Consider the following 13,776-nt stretch of genomic DNA (forward strand, 5'->3'; position numbering starts at 1 on the left):
ATCTCTTCCCGGCCTCCCTCGGACGCCCGGAGCGGAGGCGGCGGAGATTGCCGAGGGGCGCTGGCCCCGCCCCCGCCCCCGCCCCGCCACGGCCTCCCGCGCGGGCTGGAGTCCCAGATCCCGGTCCCTCCCTCCTCCTTTCTCTCCGCCCGCCTTCCCGGGGCTGCCACAGTGGCGGGTCGGAGGCTCCCGGCCAGTCAGCTCGTTCCGGCCCCGGGCCCCTCCTCCCCACCCCCCAAACAAACAGCCCTCCCCACGCCTCGGGAGCCCGGACCGCCCCCTTCCTCCCTCGGCCCGGCGTGTGGCGAGGGACAGTGTGAAGGAGCGAGCGCGGGCCGGCGGGCGAGCTCCGTGAGTGCGAGAGGCGGGGCGCGCGGCGGGCCGGGCCGGGCCGGGCCGGGGTCGCGTGTGCGCGTGGGGGCGCGAGCGAGTGCCCGTCGCGACCCGCCGGCCGCCGCGAGCGAGCCGCCGGCGCGCGGCGAGCGGCCACCGCCAGCCGCCGAGGGGCGCCGGGCCCGCGCGCGCGCACGCACGCACGCACGCGGGGGCGGGGGCAGGGGCAGGCGCGCGCCCGCCTGTCGCGACAGTCGGGGCCGAGGCCCAGGGGGAGGTGGCCTGTCGCGGGTCGCCCGGCTCCCGGAGGCGAGGGGGGCGCGGGCGGATGGCGGAAGGCGCCCAGCCGCAGCAGCCGCCTCAGCTCGGGCCCGGCGCCGCTGCCCGGGGGATGAAGCGGGAGTCGGAGCTGGAGCTGCCGGTGCCCGGAGGGGGAGGAGACGGAGCCGAGCCCGGCCTGAGCAAGCGGCCGCGCACGGAGGAGGCGGCGGCCGACGGCGGCGGCGGGATGCAGGTGACCGCGCGGGACGGCGCCCCGTTACGGCGGGGGTGCGGCGCGGGGGCCGCGAGGGCGGCGGGGGTACCGGGGCCGGGAGGGGGAGGGCCTCCGGGGGTCCTGGCTTGGAGGTGGGAGGGGGCCGGTCGGGGCCTGGTGGGGAAGGTGGGGCGGGCTCCCCGGGCTTGGAGGCGAAGAGTGCAGGAGGATCCCTGGGTGCCCGAGAGCGTCCCGATTCCTCGGGGTGCGAGGGGCTCGACGCGTGAATAGGTTTTGGTGGGGAAATCGAACATGGTTGAGGCGGGTTCCTTTTCTTCAGACCCTTCCTTAGTTCTTTGGGGTGGAGTGGAAGCCGGGAGATCTGGGTCTGTTGCCCAGAGAGCCGCTGCACTGAGTCGAGGACGGGGCGAGGGGCGGGGGTGGGGGGGAGTGGTGGAGACTTGAATCACACCGTTTTGGCAGCTCTAGACACACGCGGCGATGGGGCAGGGGAGCGGTGTTATAAGGGAGAGAGTGAAAAGCGAGAAAACTCCTCGAGAGCCCAAAGGGGATGTGGCTTAGCTTGTGGGTTCAATCAGTTACACAAGGAGTGTGAGAAGTACCAGGAGTTCGGTAGTGGTGTGGGGACACCGTGGTGCTCGGTCTCATTAAGTTTGTGGAGCAATGCTAATGAGTCTCGAGAGAGACACAGGACGTGCCCCTCCTTCTTTTGCCAGTTGCTTCTTACGCGGTGGAGGATGCCGACCAGCTCTTTACTGTCCTGGGGTATAAAAGAAAATTTCTGGGGCTGTTGGGAGACTGGATTCTGAGTTGTGGACTCAAGGATAAGCTGGTTGTTTTGGGTAGGGAATGGGAAAGGTAGTGATGATGTCAGTTGGCTTTGTAGTTGAAAGAAGAGCGCAAACCTTCGGACCTTTTAGGATTTGGTCTCCGTTGGGAGAAGAGTTGCTGTGAAATGGTGGAGCAATTGTTTAGAGACCTGCCTAATTCTCTTAGAATCATGGAATGTTAGAGATAGAGGGGACCAGAGACATCATCTTTTCCAGGGGTTCTTCACCCGGATAGGCTTGAAGACTCTTACGTTGGGTAGTTTACATGCACTTTTGGTGTTGGTGGGGAAGTCAGTAGCTTTCATCTTTTTGGGTTTTGTTTGTTTGTTTGTTTTGTTTTTCGTTTTTTCTTTTTTGGGAAGGGATTCAAGTCTCTAAATGTTTTAACCTCCACATTTTGTAGATGAGGACTCAAAAGTCCAGAGAAGACTAGTGACTTGCCTAAGGCCACCCAGTTAGCTGGTAGCAAAACTAGAACTAGAAGCCTAGTCTTCTAATTCCTATTCCTGTGCTCTCTCCATTACACCACTCTTGGAAATCCCTGCAGTGCTAAAAGACTTCCTGTGCTCCGCTCCCAGCTTTTCAAGGCTCTGCCTGACTTCCTGTGTTAGAGACGGAGCTGTATTTAAGCGTGGCATGTTTGCTGTGCGCTTTTGGGTCTCCTTTGCAGAGGCCACTCAGTTACTTGTGTTGATTTGGGTAAAGTGACCCTCTTGCTGTTTATTTTTGAATTCTTTTGTTCTGTTTGCCTGCTCTTGTCCTCCATCAGAACTCTTGTCAGGCAGAGTGATTGTGAGAATTAAAAGCTCAGGGCCATGGAAAAAATACTGAGGAACATGGGGAGACTTAGGGTGATGTGGGTTAACATCGGCTGATCAGAAGAGGTGACTGGATGTAGGTGCTGGTGAGCACTGTTTGGTGCGTGGGTAAATCTGTGTATGTCTGTGTTCATTCATTGTTTCTGTCAGTCATGGTTAACAGACACCCCCCCTCTCTTCCCTCTCCTTTCCTCCTGGGGCCCATTATTTGCTGTTGCCTTCAAATTGGCCAAGGATAGTAGTATTTGGAAATGGAGCAGTGTTTAGGGACTTTGGAGTATGCAGAGGAAGGAGTGGATTAGGCCCTTTGGGTGCAGAACTATCCCACAGAGAATCTTCTTCTCATTCTCTGTATGTGTGGATCTTTATTTATTTTTCAGGTCATGTGTTCTCATTGCTGTAGTTCTGACACCCCGTGTCACACGGGTACTCAAATCATCATTGATCTAGCCCCCTGCCTTCAACTAGCTGTAAGCTTCTGAGAAAATCTGTTCTTTTGGGGCCTCTGATTCCTTAGTTGTAAAATAAAGGGTTTGTATAGGAGGACTTCTAAATCACCTAGAAAATATAAGAAGTTCACTGACCTTAAGGTGCCTGGTGTTTCCAGTCTGGGTGGAGAGACAAAAATGGTGAAAAATTTAAAAAAGAGCATGCACTTCTGTATGTGTGGTTTTGTGTGTGTGTGTGTGTGTGTGTACGCGCGCGCATGCACACGTGTGTGTGTATCTGTGTGAGAGAGAAAGTTCCAGAGAACAGGAGCAGAGATACCATGGGGTGGTTGCATGTCACAAGTCACTGCATAATTTAGAGCCAAAGTACGCCAAGGATTTGTGCCAGTGGGTCCAGAAGAAGGAGATGATCGTTCCTGCTGAAATGGTCAAGGAAGGCTTTAGGCAAGGTTGACATTTGTGGTATGATCTGAGTAAAAGAGAAGTAATTCTCCCGAAAAGATAAAATTTAATGCTGGGTGACCCACACCTCGAGTACTTTGCTATATCATTTTGACAACAATGGTAGGATAGTTAATAGTCATTTAACTAATGTTTATTGAGCAGCTGCTATGTGCCAGGCTCTGTTTCACAGTGTAGGAGACATGGCCATATATAAAACAAAGACTCAGCTCTCATGTAACTAATAATCTCATAGAAAGAAACAGTAAACAAATCAACAACTGTTATTAAGGGGTGGTGAGTGCCAAGAAGCAAAATAAAGCAGGGAGGGAGATGGAGAGTGAAGAAGATGGTTAGGAAAGACCTCTCTGATGGATGACCTTAGAATGAAGTGAAGGGAGGGAATGGACCATTCAGATATTTGAGGGAAAGGGGTTCAGGTGGAGGAACTGTGGGAGCGGAGGCATTGACAAAGAGGTATACTTGATGTGTCTGAGAGCACAGGCCCGTGCAGCTGGAGCAGAAGGAGCGGCAGCGAGGCAGATGATTGTGGCAATGTCGAAATGCCCATGGGCGCTGTGCTGTGCGAGTAGGCACTTAAACAGTCTGGAGTAGCCAACTTTTTTAGTATATGGGTTGGTCTTAAAGCACGTTTGTTTGTTTTCCTTATATAGCTTAATACAAATGGAGCTTTTCTGAGGTCATAGCTCCTTCTAGGAAGCCTTCCCTGACAACTTTCACACCATTCAGACTCTCCTCTTATACGGATGCTGAATTGTACATCATCTTGTGTTGTTCCTTGTTTTATTCATGTTTCCCTAGTGAGACTGTAAGCTTCTAGAAGACAGACACTATATTCTCTTTGTTCTCTCCTTTGTAATACCTGACAGTGTTGGGTACAAAATAAACGCACACTGCCTGTGAAGTTGAAATTTACTTTTTACAAATGATTAAGGGGTTGGAAAAAATTAAGAAATTTAGGGGTGAGAGTTTGTTTCTGAAAATTCCTCAATCTTCTGAGTCAGAGGATTAACTTTTTTTTTTTTTTTTTTTTTTTAACAGACAGAAGTCCTTTACTGGGGTTAATTTCCCAAGGCTGCCCATTAAATGGAAGTACAGCTCAAAGCTGTAGATTCCAAAGCTGAACCCTGTTGAGTTATAGTCAGGAAGCTTTTGGAGTAAATCATTATTTCCCAAAGTGGGCATAGAGGACACGAGAGAGTCTGTGGTGCTTCTCTGACAATTCTTCGGCCAAGAAGGAACCGTAGAGGAGTGAGAGGAAGGATTGTGCCGTTCGCTTCATGTGGACAGAAGAGTATTAGCACAGCCCTGGAAACAGTATACAATAGAGAACACTGAGCGGGGGAGGAGGGAAGAGCAAATTCAACCTGCAAATTGAAGTATGGTTTGAGAAGTGTAGTTAGTTGTCAAAGAGGGTGCTGGAAATGCTAACCTGGTGAAAAGTGGAATGAGTTACATGTATAGGTGTGGGCGGTTCATTTCACTGTAAGCAAGTCTGATATGTGTGGAACCTGGGTTTTATAAAACATCCTGGGGAGTCAGTTTCCTTTGGTCAGCTCTTCTAGTGAATGTAAACAATTTGATGATCAAAAATTCAGTTTTTGTGCAACTTTCTAGGAACTTAGCTGCTATTTAAATAAAGCAAGGTGCACCTTAATTATGACTTAGAGCTTTCAGCAAAATCCTTTACGGCAGCGAGGTGTTGGTATGTGATTATTATACGGCCAGCTAACTGCTTCTGACCATCGAGTCGTAAATCCAGTTTAGTGAAGTGGGTTCGGCAGTTGTTATTCTGGTAGTAGGAAAGCTTTCTTCCTGGTCTTAGGGCAGAGGTTCCACGTAGCCTGTGATTTCTGTGCGTATGCTACAGTTCTTGAAATAGTTTATCTTTTCATTTGCTAGTTTCCGGGTTTCTTTCCTCTTAGGTGCACGTCTCTTTGGATTCTCGTTTGGGTGTTTGGTACTGATGCTGGACATGGTGCTACTATTTGAGTAGAGCTATACAAATATTGTGCTTTCCTTCCTAGTAATTTCATGAATGATGTCTCATAAAAATTAGGGAGTTTTTTGTTTCTTAGTTGTCTTAGTCTCCTAGTGCATCATAACAAAATACCAAAGACCGGGTGGCTTAAACAACAGAAATTTATTTCTCACAATTCTCGAGGCTACAAGTCCCAAGATCAAGGCGCTGGCAGATTCGGTTTCTGCTGAGGAGTTCTCTTTCTGGCTTCTCACTGTGTTCACGTAGCCTTTTCTCAGTGTGTGCTCCTGGACAGAGAGAGATCTCTCTCTGCCTCTTCTTAGAAGGGAACTAATCCCATCATGGGGGTCCCACCCATAGACCTACACTAAACCTCATCACCTCCCAAAGCCTCCCTCCCCCAAGTACCATCGCCTTATGGGCTGGGCTTCAACATACTAATTTCGTGGGGAGACGGACGTTCAACCTACAATGCTACCAGAGCTGTAAACAGTGTAGATGGAGAAACTGAGGCACAGTCACTTTAAAAATTACTAATTTTTTTCAAGCCTCACAAGGAAAGCCTGTGAATGTAACACTCGGAATGTCTTTGAGAAGGAGGAGGACGGATCTGAATTCAAAGTAGGTCTATTCTTTAGGGTGACTCACGAGACTAGCCTGAGTTGAATTTGTCTCCCAACTCCCGCTCCCTGTTTTCTAGTCACCTTGTCATGTTTTTCTCTCGCACACTGACATGTGAACACAACAGAAGCTAACCGGAGATTTAACTTTAATTTTGGTATAAAACAGACTGGTGCAGACAGGCCTCAAGATTACAGGACTGGGGAGAAGGACGCTCGCTCTTCTGCTGCGTGTAAACCAGAGTGTTGCCCGTGCAGCTCCGGTCTGCCCTCTCTCAGGCCATCAGTTTTGATGCCAGGTTTTCACAATTTGTACGACAGTAAAGGCAGTCATTTTAGTGAGTGGCTTTGCTTGAATTTTTGTTGATCTGCATTTATAGAGCATAGTAAACGCCTTTTTTCTGGTGCCTGTGTGCACTCCCTTCAGAGATGGAAGGGAAGAGCGTCGGGGATGATGGGAAGGAAATGACAGTAATTGGAGGAGTGCGCAGCTGGAGCGGGGGCCAGGGAGTGCGTTTGGCGTTTTAGGTGGCCCCTAGGAGTATTGAATTTCTTATTCTTCTCCCCTCCAGCCCCAGTACAAGCAGGCGGCTTACATGGCTAAGGTTTCATTATCTAATCCATCACAGATCAGCTTGAATAAACCCATTGGCTGGCGCTGATCTAGTTAGGAGGGGAGTGCAAAGCTGCTTGAGCCAGGATTGGGGCAAATCGGATCAGAACTGCCATGTGAATCCTGGACATATTTCTGTAATTTGGGTGGGTAAAGATGTTTGGAAAATCACTTGTGAGAGAGAGAGAGAGAGAGAGAAGAGCAAGTGAACAATCAGCCATGAGTTTTTCAGATGTTGTGGGGACTCCGGGGGGAGAGTGTATGGAAGATTTGATCTATTTCTCTGGAGTATAGCCAAGTTGCTTTGATTATTTGAGTCTGACTTTTTTGGGGGTCACCAGTGGTCAGTAGTAATCTTTTTTAGTAGCATTTGGAGATCCCAGTTGTCATCACTTAGTTATGACTATTCTGAGTGAACCCTTGGTCTGAGACCGTACGTCATGGGTCCCCTCTCTTAGTTTTTAAAAGGGAGATGTTGTTAGTATTATTACGATCAACCTTAACATACGTAATTATGTTTGATATCCACGTATACGTCAAGTGTGGCGTGGTGAAAGAAACACTGTTTAGAGTTTCTCATTTTGGGTTTGACTCTTGGCTCCTCCACTTAGCAGATGAATGACCTTTGGTAGGATGTCTAACATCTGAGCTCCTGATTACACATCTGTGAACTGGGAGAATTAATACATACTCTAATGAGCTGCTTGATGACTCACCAAGATGATCTGAAGTGTCTATCATGGAGCCCAGCAGTACCTGTTTATTCCTTGCCTCCCTTATAGGCTGCCGTACAGCGCTCCGTGAGGTCCTGCTTACTGCTTGATCAGCATGGAGTGGTTAATGTGTTTCCGACTGATGAAGTGTCAGAGTTGGGGACCACTAGAGATGAGCAGTGTGTTGAACTGAATGTTCTCGGCCTCCGGGTGGAGGAGGTGAATAGGCTTTCAAGTTAGAGGAGGAGGAGGAAGAGGAGAGGTTTGCTTCTTTGCTAAGCACTGAAAGAGCTAGTGAGTTATTACAGTGCCTGCACTGAGCAATGGACTTTTCGTGGAACCCATGGGATCTCCACTGGGAATGTGCATGACAGATGCACTGGCCGTTCGGGTGGTACCCGGGATGCAGGAGTGGTGAGAATGTTGGTTGTGTTTCAGATATTACAAGGTTCGCTAGTTAATATTACTTCGAATAGATAACACCTTTTGCTCTCTTTCTGGTTTGTGGAAATTGAGCTGGGATGCCTTTGTCTTGTCTGTCCCCAGTCTCTTCAAACCTGCCTGCAGACTACTAAGTCACCCACCTGAAAGAGCTTACTTTTTAAAAACACTTGACAGTTTGTCTTTGACTTTCAAAGTCCATTCTCTCTCATTTGGCCTCCTTCTGGCTTGACTTTGGCCTTTGTAGCCTCATTGAATTTTCGGCAGTCCACCTCTGAGCCTGGGGTATGAGGCTTTTGGTTTCCTTAGCATGCTGTGCCCCGTGGGCTCATTTGTACCTCTGTGCCTTTGTTTCTGTTTCTTTTCTACCTGAAATTCCTGCCTCAGCATCTCTGTCTCTCATCTGCAAGGCTCAGTCTTGAGGATCAGTTGGGATACTGACTCCTGGATGCCTTTTGTGTCTGCTCCCATTCCTCCCACATCCTGCCGGTTTCTAAAACATGGTGTCCAAAGCTCTGTTTCAGCACATTTTACTTTACCAAATGGTAAAGTACCAGTGTCTGCCCCTCCACCCCTGCCCAAACAGTGAGATCGAGGGAGCCTTTGGGATCCCTAGGATTTAGCACTGTGCCTGCGCCCCAGTAGTCAAGAAACTAGGATTTTTGTTGAATTGAACTTTGTCTCTCTGCCCCTCAGTAGGGCCTGCAGATGGCTTTAATTGTTTCTCCAGATTTTCCCTGGGGGGTCTGGCCCTTGGTCTGCTTTCCAGCTCGTGTGAAGACTGGGAGCTGTGGGATTTGTGAATGGTACCTGATCTTTCCATTGATATCAGGGTTAAAGGTGAGAACGGGGTCTTTGAAAACAGAAGCAGGGGTGGAATTTAACTGTTGAATGTGTTGGGTGGGCATGGCAACGTAATGTTTAGTTTCCTGTGCTCAGATATTAATTGAGTGCACGTGTGTATGTGTAAAAAGCGCCTTTGTGATGGTGTGGTTAAGGAGAAGAGAGGACCCACACAAGTAAGGAGCAATTAGAGCTAACCTGTTCCAGTTCATTGGAGCAGTCTGTTGATCTGCCTTTTACAGCGCTGCGGAGAGATGCTGGAGTGTTGCAGTTCAGAGATATTACCATCATCTGGGACTAAGCCCATTTGATCAACGGTGGACCTTAACCTTTCCCTTCCCAACGAATGAATTTCATAAGCTATTATCGCTTCTTTTGTGGCCACCAGAAAAATACCAACTGAGACACCTCACAAAATGCAGGCTGTTTTCCAGATCGCCCTTTGGATGTGCTTGAAAATGAGGAAGCTTGATGGAGTTCCTTTAAACTGCAACCTTGGAAATAGATTCATGGATGTGTGTGTGCGTTACAGGACTCGCTCCGCCCATCCCGTGTTCTCCCTTCCTCCTTCCTCTCAGCTTCTGATTTCTGCTGCTCTATAATCCTAGCCTGTTCTCTCTAACCTTGAGACTTCCCTTACTTCTTCAATCGGGGCCCCTTTACAGGCAGCCAGATGGACTTTGTAATGCCTTTGGCTTTTTGGGTTCTGAATGAAAAAAGCAGGTTCTAAGATGGGAATGAGAGAGACAGCAACCAGTAATAATATTACTTCCTTCTGATGTGTCCTGCACATACGTGGCATCTAGAAATTTCCACTGAGGATTCGAGGCACGGGACACATGATAAATACCGCTTATGAAGGAGATGACAATTTTGAATTGCTAAATGATAATGGTTGAGTAACTGCTTAGAAACCCGTTTTCCCAAGGGTGGAAACAGCCTTTGAAGTTTAGACTTCCCATAATGCTTGGGTGTGTTCAGCCATAATACTTGGGTTTTTTAGGGACCTAAGTCTTCAGATAATACCTTGGTATGTGGGATTTTCCCCATGGGATGGCTGGTTCCTTGGTTTTTCCTTTGCTGAGGAAAAGAAACTTTGCACTGAGTATTGGATGTTTCATTCCAGGCATGTGGTTTCCGAGGAGGCATACTGTTTATTTTTCTTTTTGGCTGAATCGACTTTGTCGGATCCTAATTGTAAATATCACGGCAAGGCATGATTTATCATGAAGGGTAGGCAGGGTTGCTGTGGTTCTCTCTCGAGGATGGGATTTTGCAAGGTGGGGAGCGGAAACTGTCCTAGGGGAACTAGAGGAAGAGCAGACCTGGTTGGGGGCACTCTGGGCTTTGAGTGTGAGCTCCAGCTACTGTCTGAGTTGGAACACTTTGGGAACAGAGGCTCATGGGAAGTTCTTCCATTTGCCTTATTTTGAGCAGCTTTTCCCTCGCACATTGGCAGCTGTTTGGAGGAGGGGGCGTTAATTGCTGTCCGCCAGAATGATTTCCAAAACAGACCTATATGGAATTCATTTAGGGACTTATTTCAGGAGTGTGTGGTTTGTCCTGAGTCAGGAGGACTTTGGTTCCATTTTCCTGGAAGTCGCCGGGCTTCATGAGCCTGCGCTATTTATCTTGGACAGTTAGGCCAGAAGAAAAGCAGCTGCACAGTGGGTCCTTGTTGCGTGGAACTTAGTTTCCTAGCTCATCCTCTCGGGGGTTTTTATACAGTTACATTTACAGCCTTAAGTTTTCTTTTCCTTTTTGTTTTCTCCCTCTGCAGTTCGGTGCGCCACAAACATTCTGAAGAGGGTGGGTCATGATTCTGGGTTAAGAAAAAGTAAAATAATTTTGGGTAAAAAGCAGGAATTGTTTAGCTCCCTCTCCCCTCTTTTCTTACTCCCCGTTCCAGTCCTTTGCAAAAGTGTCTGCAAATGAGGTCGCTTATCCCCTCCTCAGACTGTCTTGTCCCCTGATGCGCTGAATCTGTGGCTCTGACAGCTTTCACCTGCTGTTTCTTGGTCTCCAGGCGATGGGATTGTGGGATTGTGCCGTTTCAAAGCAAAACCTGGCAGAATTGGAAGACGTTTTGTGGTGGCTCCCAGCGCCCACAAAGCTTAAACTCATTGGTTTGCACCTCATACAAACTTGCAGGAACACTGTCCCTGTCACTAGCCGGCACAATGGGTTTGAGGACTTTGCTGGAACTTCAGGAAGTCTCCACAATGGCTCCTTCTCACAGTGGGAGCTTTGGCAAGGCTTACGGGGAGTTGGTAGGGCTTGTTTTGAGAGCGGGCCTCTGGTCTTAACGCTCCTGTGTGTTTCTGTAAGAAAGGCAGGGCAGACTTGCTTGAAGAATGGGGAGAGGTGCGATGCAGCTGTCACGGATGTGGGGCCATTTTTATACACGTCGGCCTGTGCCATCCTGACCTGCACGGTTTACCGTGTGTTCTGGGTGTTGTATTCGTACTGGAAGCCATGGTCTGACTCCTGATTTGGTTGATTTTTGATATCATCCTGGACTTTGAGTGATGCTGGTCATATTTAGAAGATCTGTGTGGGGGCTTAGAAGTTAACTGTTTCTGTTGGCAAGCCCCCTCCCCGGCCCCAGGTGCTACTCATATGTGTTACAGACGCATTTTTTTGGTCCCTCTACTTGGTGTAATAGGTCCTTAGCTGCTTGTTTTGATTCCAAAAATCTGATTCCCCATTTTTGCTGTAACATTTTGGCTTTGATCTGGCTGTGTTTTTACAGTGTTGGAGATCAATTGGTTAATTTTGGCATTTTGCATACATACAGGAGAAGTCTTTCAGAAAGGTGCTTATCACAGACCATTAGCGATTTTTGTCAGCTGTGTAAAAATGCTGCGATTAACAGATACCCGAGTATCTGTGTGTATGTGCAGTTTTCCTTTATGCTTACTTTGCATTTCTTTTTCTCTCTAGGAGTAGTTCGGAGTCAGTGTTATCCTTTGCTTTTTAATCCTGGCCTGTTTCAGGAAACTTTTGTGTTTGATTTTCTTGGGCTTTTGTGAGGATCATTTATCCTTATTGGATTTGAGCTTCACGATAAATTGTTTTTTCAGTGTTAGTTTTAGGTAAATAGTACATGCTTGTTTGGTTTCGTGGTATCCCAGAGTCTGAACAAACCCTAAACAATTTGTCAGCCATACTTCAGTTAAAAAAAAGTATTAGTTCCAATACAAGAGAAACGCCTGACTGGTCCAGCATCCTGTTTCAGGTGAGAAAATTGTGTAATTCAATGTCCCAGGCTGTTCCATCGATGGCTCTTTGAGAAAGGAGAATAGGTGTCATTCTGCTGAGAAAAGAAAAATCAAATAACTTTGGAATAGAGTTAAACAAAACTTGAACAAAATTTGAAACAAAATAGAGTTAAGCAAAATTTGAAAATTTGAAACTATCACACATTACTTCATAAGCAGATGCAACCCTACAGTTATAAAATGTATTTAGTGAAGCATCCGTCCCCAGGTGCCCTGAACCCCTTCACTAAACAACTAACCCCCAATTTTTTGTTTCTTGTGTTATCTTATTCTTTTTTCCCACAGACACCAGCAAACTGGTGCCTTTGCACACTGCTATTTTCAGTTACTATATCAGAAGGTAATTTTTGTTTTTTAAGATTTTTTAAAAAATTATTTCTATTTTTATTTTTTTTATTTTTGGATTTTCTTATTTTTAAGTAATCTCTACACCCAACGTGGGGCTGCTCGAACTCACAACCTTGAGATCAAGAGTCGCAAGCCATACTGACAGAGCTAGCCAGATACCCGGAAGTTAATTTTTTTTTTTAAGATCTTTTTTATTTATTTGACAGACAGAGATCACAACTAGGCAGAGTAGCAGGCCTAGAGAGAGGGGGAAAAGCAGGCTCCCTGCTGAGCAGAGAGTTCGATCCCAGGGCCCCGAGCCATGACCCGATCATGACCCGAGCCAAAGGCAGAGGCTTAACCCACTGAGCCACCCAGGTGCCCCGATTTTTTTTTTTTTAATGTAATAAGGTCTCCTGATGTTTTCAAGAACTGGTTCTGCTGTGCATGCGCGCTCGCGCGCGTGTGTGTCCCTTGCTTAGAAAAGCTTTTCCCACTCTAGGATTATAAAACATAGAATAGGCGGCCAGGCAGAGCTGAGTTGGAGCCTTAGCTTTTCCATATCACAGTTGTATGATCTTGGTGAAGTTATTTAACCTTTCTAAGCCTCAGCTTCTTCCCTTGTAAAATACATTCTGTAAGAATTGAAAGAGATGATACATAGAATGTGCTTATTCAGGGCCTGACACATAATAGGTGTTCAGTATATAATGGCCATATTTGTTATAATTATCAAGCCTTATTTTTTTGTACCCCAGTTTTTTTTAAAGTTTATTTTTTTAGAGAGAGCACAAGCATGAGGGGCGGGGTTGAAGGAGAACGAGAGAGAATCTCAGACCCTGAGATGAACATGGCGCTGGACACGGGGCTCAACCCCAGGACCCTGAGATTATTATCCAGCCAAAATCAAGAGTTGGATGCTTAACCGACCGAGCCACCCAAATGCCCCTTGACTTCTTCTTCTTCTTCTTCTTTTTTTTTTTAATTTTATTTATTTATTTGACAGACAGAGATTACAGTTAGGCAGAGAGGCAGGCAGAGAGAGAGAGGAAGAGAAGCAGGCTCCCCACTGAACAGAGAGCCTGATGTGGGGCTCGATCCCAGGACACCAGGATCATGACCTGAGCCCAAGGCAGAGGCTTTAACGCACTGAGCCACCCAGGCGCGCCCTGCCCCTTGACTTCTTTAAGGGCAGGAACAGTCTCTTAGTGTTTCTGTCTTCAGCTTCTCCATGAATGTCAGGGAAATATTATAATAAGAAGCTGGTAAATGTTTGTTGAAAAAAAAAATCAGTCTTTATAGGGCTTATTTGTAAAAAATCTCTTTAATAATTTTTGTTGCTTTTTCTGTAATCACCATCTTTGGATTTGTAGCTTGGTGACTAAAATTGTACAAAATGTACAGTAATTAAATTTATATAATATTTCATAGTGTATAAAATGCTTTGATATAGGTTCTTATATAGTCCCTACAACAACCCCAAAAGATAAGTGATTCTTTTTCCTATTTTTCATATGGTAAAGATATACTTCTTTAAGCCTCATGACTAGGAAGTAGCAAAACTGATGC

General features: G+C 47.1%; 1 protein-coding gene across 19 annotated transcripts in view; it reads left to right on the plus strand.

Annotated features, from left to right (window-relative positions):
* The first annotated feature begins 521 nt into the window (after nt 1-521).
* Nucleotides 522-13,776, plus strand: part of RBFOX2 (RNA binding fox-1 homolog 2) — a 272,463-nt gene continuing 259,208 nt past the window's right edge. For 7 of the 19 annotated variants that reach the window (XM_045083930.1, XM_045083935.1, XM_045083933.1 and 4 more), the window contains exon 1: nt 528-847. In XM_045083930.1, coding sequence (XP_044939865.1) covers nt 662-847 — 186 coding nt within the window. In that variant the 5' untranslated portion in view covers nt 528-661. Of the gene's footprint in view, nt 848-13,776 lie in introns of all 19 variants that reach the window. The other 12 variants (XM_045083946.1, XM_045083932.1, XM_045083934.1 and 9 more) reach the window with 6 other exon arrangements.

The sequence above is a fragment of the Mustela putorius genome, unplaced genomic scaffold (assembly GCF_011764305.1).
Source record: "Mustela putorius furo isolate JIRA1106 unplaced genomic scaffold, ASM1176430v1.1 tig00000738_pilon_pilon_pilon, whole genome shotgun sequence".
NCBI classification, from domain to species: domain Eukaryota; kingdom Metazoa; phylum Chordata; class Mammalia; order Carnivora; family Mustelidae; genus Mustela; species Mustela putorius.